General features: G+C 35.2%; 1 protein-coding gene across 1 annotated transcript in view; it reads right to left on the reverse strand.

Moving 5' to 3' along the window:
• LOC114579329 overlaps positions 1–9,024 on the reverse strand; it is a 46,220-nt gene extending 37,196 nt beyond the window's left edge. The window contains exon 1 of the mRNA XM_028693539.1: positions 8,926–9,024. Coding sequence (XP_028549372.1) covers positions 8,926–9,024 — 99 coding nt within the window. The remainder of the gene's footprint in view (positions 1–8,925) is intronic.
• Positions 9,025–9,462: the final 438 nt, after the last annotated feature.

Here is a 9,462-nt window from a genome sequence, read left to right on the forward strand (position 1 = left end):
TTTTTCTGTTCTTTAAATTCTGATGATTTTATGTTAGTATCCACGTGCACTACCGGTAAGGAAGTTTGGGATAAATTGCACACCATATACGAAGGCACTAGTGAAATCAAGCAATCTAAGTTGAATTTGTTAATGCATGATTTTGAATTATTTTCCATGAAACCTTATGAAACGATCTTAGACATGTACACCAGATTCATTCAAATTGTAAACTCATTGCATGCTTTAGGAAAAGAATTTTCAAATTTTAAAAAAGTCAATAAAATTCTTCATTGTTTACTTGAAAAATTTGATGCCAAAGTTGTTGCTATTTGTGAATCAAAAGATTTGAATGATTATTCTATTGATAATTTGATTGGCTCACTCATTGCCTACGAGCAAGATTTGGGTCAAAGACTTTTGGATGCAGGTGAAACGATCGTTCTAAAAGCTGAAGATACGGAAAGAGGAAGCTTAGTTGATGACGATAGCAATGACTTGTCAAGAAAATCACAAAGCTCACCAAAGCATAAGCAAAAGTGGAAAAAAGGTAAAAATGGTAAGGATGTTAATATTTCCTCTAACATTATTTATTTTCGATGTAGGAAACCTGGACATATGAAAAATGAGTGCTCTAATTTAATAATTCTTCCTACGAAAGAAAAGGGCAAGGCGAAGCAAAATTTAAACTGGGGAAAAAATGAAAGGCAAAAAATCTCATGGGCAGATCTGGTCTCTGAAGCATCGGACTAGGAGAGAGATAATGGTTAAGAGCATTTTATGTTTTTTTGTTTTTTTTGTGTTTTTGTGTTCTTCTTTTCTTTTATTTTGTTTAGTTTATTTCTTGAAATTTTTTCTTTCGTGAAAATTTTTTATCTGATCAACACACACACTCACTTTTCTAAAAATGAAAAATCTACTTCCTATTTTTCTTGAAAATCTTTGGTAACTTGTGTTTGACTTCTGTAAAACAGTCGAAGGAAGGAAACTCATTTTTTTTCTCAATCTCTGTTTTCTAAAAGAGGTTATCCTACTTTTAATTTAAAATCTTTTTCATTTTTTAAATTAGTTTTTGAAACAAATTTTTTTTCTTTCTCTCCCTACATTTTATCTATCGCATAGGAATCTTTTGCAAGTCTTTGAATCTAACTCATAATTTTCTTAATCAAGAAATTCGATTTGTCACTAAGGTGGGTTTTCCTTTATTTTTAAGATTTAAGAAATGAAGCATATTCAAAAAAAAAAATTGGCCAATGATGCTAAAAATAAAAGATACGCAAAGACGCCAAATTGAAAATATAGAATACACAGTGTATCAAAAGATGCGCAGTGCGCCAATCAATTGACAAGAGGCATAAAATGAGCCCATAAAGTTAATGCTTACCGTTCTTGTACTTCTTAAAAACTTAAGAAAACCCTTGATACTTTCGATACTTGAGTTTAAAAATCTTGATTCTTGATTCAAAAATTCATGCATTGATCTTCTATTAGATAAATTTTATGGAATGAGCTTTTTTAAAAAAAAAAAGATTGTTTCTTCCTCTAATTTATTTTATGATTTAGATATTGAATTAAAAAGTTTTTGAGCCTTTTTTTAAGAACTTGAGTTTGGATTATCAATCTCTGAGTTTCTAACCTTTTTTGGATTATGCGATGTCAATCCAATTCTACTAAGTTTTTGATTAAAACTAAGAGGTAACTTTATCATTTTAAGATTTTTTTTCACTAGATCAGAGAACATTTTTTTGTCTTCTGTTTGTTTTGGTTTTTGTTTGTGCCTCCTCTCTTTTTGATAATGTCAAAGGGGGAGAACCTATTGTTGAATTTTTGTACTGTTATCTTGTTTATATCTTGTTTTCAAAAAATTAAAAACAACAAAAATATTTTTATTTCCCCTATTTTTTAAAAAAGTTTTATTTTAGTAAGGGGGAGATTAGGAGAAAATAGTCTTTTTTGAAAATTCAAATTGAAATGTTTTGCCATCATAAAAAAGGGGGAGATTGTTACGGATCTATGGTTTATGATTTTGATGATAACAAATATTCCTTATTTCTCTATGATTGTCTTATGTGCTAACGTTTCAGGTTCACACGATCGGACTGCAATTTGGAATCAGCTCAAGATTGAGTAGACTAAGTCTGAGTCAGTTTGTAATTTTTTTCCTTTCTTGAGTCTATTGTATTTGGTGTGTGACCAGTTGGATTGTAAATTGGAAGATCTCCTGTTGTTCCCTATAAGATTTCTATTTTTGGTAATATCGGCCGGGACGATATGTTCAAAATCAGAAACCCTAATTGGGGCATCCTCATTAAGACAGCTGTCAACAGATCGGCCTGGACGATACTTGTATCGGCAAGGACGATAATCTCAATTCAGAAAGAATCAACCGCCATAATCAGTTTAAGAATTCTTTATTTTAGGAAATCGGCCAGGATGATATTATTGTCGTTCAGGACGATCTAACTCAATCATGCCTAAATTGATCTGGTATCTTTGGAAAGCATTAATGGTTGATTGATACAATCACATCGTCCGGGACGATCGCATGATCGGCCAGGACGATGGCCTGGATGATCTACATCGAATAGCTTGTATTCAGGGCGATGATCAGGACGATTGAAATCAGTTTTAAACTAATCGGCCTGGACGATCGTGATATCGGCCAGGATGATGTAACCAATTTTCTTCTGATCGTCCAAAATCGTACCAGGCTGATGAGCTGAATTTGTACTAATCGCCAGGACGATATACCTATCGTCCTGGACGATAATGTCTGCAACTTGCATTAATGAGCTCGTTTTGAGAGCTTCTATTTAAGCTTGGCATGACACTTTGTAAGTGTCTTTGGCAGCCATTATAGCTTCGTTCTTATGGGGGAGACTTGAAGAGAGAGCTTGAAAGGGAGAGAGGAAAGGGTGGAGTTTGAGAGGGAGAAGATCCTGTGAGGGGGAGGAACAGGGAGTGTGGAGGGGTCCGCATTTATTTAATTTTCGCACCTTGGTTTTTGTGGTGATTTTGGTTTGTGTTTTATCTTTGGTTTTAAAGTTATCTAATTCACCACTCTCTTTATTTAGCCTTGGGCCAGTTCATAAGGGCTTAACATCCCTAACGAACTTTCAAGTATTTTTAGAGCACTCTCTAGTGTCATCTGAGCACTTTCATTGCTGACCGGGATTTGACCAGGTCGTTGGTGACTTTGATCCTGGCCATTGATTCAAACCGCGGGCATGAATCAGGCCGTCCGATCGCCTTTAGATCGAGATAGCCGTGGGGTCTGATCTGGACCGTCGGATCGGAATCGCGGAATATCGAACGGCCTCAAACCTTGCTGAGCTGGTTAAGTAGTGGGCCCCGCATGACCGCCACCATCTACGTGGCTTTCCCCGAGCGCGCCGCGTGTCCTGTTCAGCGCCGCCGTTTGACCGAGCATTTAGAACCCTAAAATAAATTCAGAAAATGCTTGGAATTTCAAAATTTGACTGGAATTTCATTTCTAGTCCAATTTTAGAGTTCTTGAGCTTGTTTTGTTTGTATTTTCAAGTAGTTTATTATAAAAATAATAAAAATTTATTTTGAGTAAGAATTTCTTAATAATTTCAATAATACATAAAATCTAATTTTATTTTTAAATAAAAATTAACAAATCATTTTGGAATGAAATTTGACAGAGACATAATAGGGTTTAAGTTTGATCCTCTGTAATTTTGGTAAGCCATTTTGATTCAATATCACATGGATTAAGATTTTACAAAAATCCTGATCATGATTTGGTCTTGATTTTTGCAAATTCATAATCAATTCAACTTAAAATCTAATCATTGCATGTTAGAACCCTATGGGATCAGTGTAAAGTCATCCTTTCACTGATAATGAGTTTAGACCCATGATCATATATAATTCAATTAAAATTCACTCTAAAAGGCATGTTAACCTAGCTTAAGGAAACAATAACTATATATGGTCATGCTATGGGATTGGATTGACTTCAATTAGGATATATTTACATATATCTCTAGGCAACCTTAATCCAATTCCATATGTCTATCTCTTTTCATAATAAGTCATTTGAACTCATACTATATAACCTATGATTTGAATGATTTATTATAAACTCCATCCATAGGACATTAGGACCACGATCTTTCTTTTGCTCACGATTGTTTTGATATGATTGTAGTTTATTGTCCAAGGGTTAGAGACATTGATTTATATCCTATAACCTAGTGACATATGGAATTGACCTTTAGAGAAGATTTCAAGGAGTTAGGAACTCATTTGGAGCAAAACAATAAAAAGGTCCTTTAATTAAACAATTTTCAAAAATTCATTAAATACCCCAATCTTTGAAAATCCATAATTAATTCAAGAAAAATCCAAATTGACCAAACTCAGTTGCATTCAACTCATAATAAGGCCAAATATTTATTAAAAATCTAAAAATTCCAGAAAATCATCAAATCTAAAAAGTCAATAAAATGGTCAATTGTAAGTCAAAATCAGTTCAAAACTTTAAACCTTCATAACTAAATCCAGAAAAATCTAATTTTAGCAAACTTACCTTCTAACTGATTGTCTTAAGGTCTAATATTTTAATAAAATGCTAACTCTCCAGAAAACACATTTAAATAAAAAGTCACTTTTTGACTCTTTAATTAAATGATTAAAATATTCCAAAATTCCTAAAAATTCAAAAATTGTTTAAAAACTCCAGAAATGCTTAATAAACTCCTAAAATCAGAAATCAAACCTCTTTTGAATAAAATTCATTAACTATCAAACATTAATTAATTTAAGCTACTTAATTATACCGGGTACCACTGGGTAACCCAGGCCTACGAGGCTATTAGCTTAGCCCCAAGGAAGGTGAAATAAACTTCACGGCCTCGGTGTGAAACAAAGGTGGTATTCAACCAACAATTAAAAATCAAATCTCTAAATCAATCTCAAATCAATAATAATTCAATAAACCTCCCATTCTTAATAATTCTAAATATCATTAATTAAAATCAATTAATTATTCAATTAAATTCTAAATTCATTTAATCTAAATTAGTTTGATAATCTGATTGGTTAAGGTCTACCTTAGTCAGTCAGATTTGATAATTAATTTAGATTAAACAAATTCTGGTCTTCTATGCCTAAAGTTTGATTCCTTTCGGAGGACTTTGGACATTTTGATTTCAAAAGACTCTTAAAACATTTAAATAACAAAAAGATCTCCTATGGGTTGTGCACGACTCCTTTTAGGAAGGCACTAACCCATTTGGATTTGGAGATCTTCAAACAACTATAATAATTTACCAACCTTATACGACGTGCTAGATTCCTTCGGGAGGGCACGTTGTATTGCATTTATAAGGTCCCTTTCTCTCTCTCTCTCTAATAAAATTTTGGGGATTCTCAAAGAGATATCTGTTTTCCATATAAGATGGGCGTCTATTTTGAGATTCCTAGGATTTATAAATTGATAACTTCCTGCACTTAGGGAGTTATCAATCTATAAGTTCTTTATAACTAAATAAAATAACTTTAACTTCTAAAATTGGAATAATTCAAAAATTCAAATACATTCTACTTAAATTTCAATTAAATTCCCATTTGGACTCTAAATAAATAAACTCTAATAATACATGTAATTTGAACAATAATTCCTATAGGACCTATCCAAGCCACACAACCTCTTTCACACACTTAGATGCTTGCTAGGACTACTAACTTTAGCCTAGGCTAGGCCGGTGGTTTATTTGCGGGTGTCTTGCCTAGAGGGCACCTATGTGTGATTGCTTACTTTTTCTGTACTGCATAAGCATGCATATCTACTTTTCTGTCTGTACACCAGAGTGCGGAATGAATAAAGTGAGGGCCGTGTACTTTATTTTTCTGTCTTTACTTTCCTGGATTTATAACTGTACACAACGCACTCATAACATGCATAATTATATAACTGCTTTTTTTCCTGCCTTTTATATTACTGCAAAACTAGAATGTTCTTAGTATCTGATGTACGTATATAAATGAAAATGTAAAGCTTTCTTTTCCTAGAATTGTTGTATATAGATTGGGTTTGTACAGCGTATGGAGTCTATAAAATAATTAAAAATAACTGCTTATATAAATATAAATGGGGCTCCAAAAAGTAATATCCTCCCTCAGAAGGACGTTCCTTTTTGGAATCCCATAGAAGACTTGGAGCCTGAAGACCATAAGAAGTTGTATTTAATTCTATTTCTCTATAGGCTTCAATCGTCAAACTTTCGTCAAACTTTTACCCGACACTGGACTTTCGCCCTGCACCAAATTTTTACCCGACGTGGGACTTCCACCCATCACCGGCCTTCTACTCGTTGCTTAACATTCATCGGACTTCTACCCGACACGTGACTTTCACCTATCGTTAGACTTTCGTCTGAATTCTATCTGACGTTGGACTTTTATTCGACGTCGGACTTTTCCCATGGCCGGATTTCTACTCGACGTTGGACTTCTGCTCGTCGTTGGGCTTCTGCCCGTCATTGGGCTTCCGTTGGACTTTTATCTTACGTCGGACTTTTGTCTATCATTGAACTTCTACTTGACGTCGGACTTCCGCCTATCGCCTTACTTTTGACCTCCGTTGCTAGCCGACTATAGTCCATTTGATCTCTTTCACCAGACAATAGTCTTTCTGACCACTATCGCCCGCCGACTACAGTCCCTCGGACCACTATCACTATATTATAATCTTTCCAACCTCCGTCACCCATCTACTATGGTTTTACGGACTAAACAAACTTATCAATAATGATTCTTTCAAGTCCCATCATGTAATGCATTTTATATGATGTATATTTATTACATCAAGCTAAGGCCTTCCTCCATGGAAGGGCCCCATTTTTAATCGACTACAAATAATAGTGGATTCATTCAAACTAGGCTAGACCCATGATTTTTCTACTTTTTCAGGACTTTTCACATAAAAATTTTGGTGTCTCTTATAAATACTACACCATCTCTTTTTATATGTATGTGTGTTGGATCTTCGTACAAAACTAAGAAGTTAAACTATATATATTTCTCTACCGCCACGAATATTCCAGGACACAACAATAATAATAATTATATCTAACAATTTTATTGTCACTATATTAAAAATAATTTGAAAAGGTTTGTTTTTTTTTTATCCTTAATTTTCATGCATCACGCATTAAGTGTGCCCAATTCATTGGCTTCATTTTGAAAAAAGATATTCATAATTTTTAAGATTAGAAAACATATAAAGAAAAAAAATCACATATTTCCTCCATTTTAGTTCGTAAATCTCAATAATATGATAAAAATATTAGTTTAAAACATGTGGAAATTTAGAAGAATGATCAAAATGTATATATGATATATATATATATATATAAACAAGCATATAAAAATGTAATTCGAATTTATACTTGAGAGCTTAAGCCTCATTCTTGTTTCTCAGTGGAGCGCTTTAAAAAAATGCTTATATTAGGAGCTATAAGGATCTAATAACAGTGATGGGCGTAATGACTACATATATTGCAGCACCTCCATCTCGCAATGGGCGAACTGATCTTCATTGACCTAAATGTTATTGGGGAAGCAGATCCCGCAGATGACTTCACTGACAATTGACCTTCAAAATTCCTCTTTATATGGGGATTGCAATCTTGGCCATGGGAACCATACAAGAATCTAACAACTTCAAAATGCCTCATTTTGCTCATTCATATTATTTTTGCCCATGATCATCCCTCGCATCCCAAGATAATATTTATGTCAAGAATCTCATGACTTTGGCTTTGTTTGGGGCAACTTTTTTATTGTTTTATAAAACAACTTTTTAGTATATAAATTTTTTGAAATAAAAATTTTTGTACTAAAAGCTACTTCATAAAACAGTAAGAAATCTGTCTCAAAGTAAACCTTAAATAAAATATGTCATTTTCTTTATCAGAAGCCCCAAGTAGAGCTATAAGCCCACCTTGCCACCCTAGTTTGCATGTCGAACACATTCAACAACAAGAGAGACACATACATAACCATATGCGAGAAGTTCAATAGCCAATGAAACGAGTAACATTGCTTTTGTTCATGTCCATAACGGTAGCCTTAACTTTTATTAAAATCTACCGCATTATTTACTTATTTCTTCAAAGTCACAAATTTTTTGAAAATTTAATTGATATGTCACCAATAAAATTATCTTGATCGGGCATAAATCAAGATGGAATGATCAAAAATTAAATTTGGGACCATCTGAAACTCCGATTTAAGCAAACTTATAGTTGAACTGAACATCTCACAAATACGAACCTAACGACATCAAATTCGAGCCAATCTGACCTCAAATGGGTCAAAATCGACGAAGAATTGAAGCTCATTTGGAAGGTTGAAACAATAATTTAGATTACCAAGTGGCTTCCAAACATGACATGCTTATATTCTAATCGAGCGACTCGACGAGACGAATCCAACAAGCCATAGATCAGCAAATTCTGATACCATTAAGACATTCAAATACTAAATAAATGGTCAGCTACCAAGAGATTCAACATGGGTCAACCATTCAAACCACTCAAAAATTACCATTGATCTTCCTCTTATATACAGGCCTTGCCACTCTCAAAAATTGATAAAAAGACCGCTTATTTCTCATGGGGGGGGGGGGATTTTTTCCCAGGGGGGGGGGGGGAGGAGGCTTAAGCAAGAAGAAAAGGAAGAGTTATCTATCCATCCAGCTCCTCCCCGACCACCCGGCCACCGACCGACACCAGATTTTCTCCCGTAGTTAGACTTTGTCAGACTTATACCTGATGTCCAACTTCCGCCCATCGCTGTACTTCTACCCGATGCTAGAATTTCGCCTGTTGCCGAATTTTTGCCAGTCGTCGGACTTGTACCTGACACCAGACTTTTGACCATCGACAGACTTTCATTGGACTTCTACCCGACGCTGAACTTCCGCCCCTCGCCGGATTTCCACCCGACGCTGAACTTCCGCCTGACCCCAGACTTCAACCCGTAACCAGACTTTCGATTGTCATTGGACATCTGCCCGACGATGAACTTCCGACAGTCTTCAGAATTCTACCCGACACTGGACTTTCTCCCATCAACGAACTTTCGTCAGACTTCTACCCGACGCCGAACTTTCGCTTCAGACTTCTACCAGACGCCGAACTTTCGCTCGTCATCGGACTTTCATCAGACTTCTTCCCAACATCAGACTTCCGCCCATCACCGGACTTCCGCCCATCTCCAGTTTCTACCTGACATCGAACTTCAACCCATTGTCGGACATCTATTCATCTCCGAATTTCTACCCGAAATCGGACTTCCATCCATTGCCGGACTTTTGCCCGTCGCTGGAATTCTGCCCGTCGCTAGACTTTCGTCATACTTCCACCCAACTCCAAACTTATGTTCATTTCCAGACTTCTACCTGACGCGGGACTTCCGCCTGTCACAAGATTTCTACGAGACGCTGGA

The sequence above is a fragment of the Dendrobium catenatum genome, unplaced genomic scaffold, assembly GCF_001605985.2.
Source record: "Dendrobium catenatum unplaced genomic scaffold, ASM160598v2 fragScaff_scaffold_41, whole genome shotgun sequence".
Classification (NCBI taxonomy): domain Eukaryota; kingdom Viridiplantae; phylum Streptophyta; class Magnoliopsida; order Asparagales; family Orchidaceae; genus Dendrobium; species Dendrobium catenatum.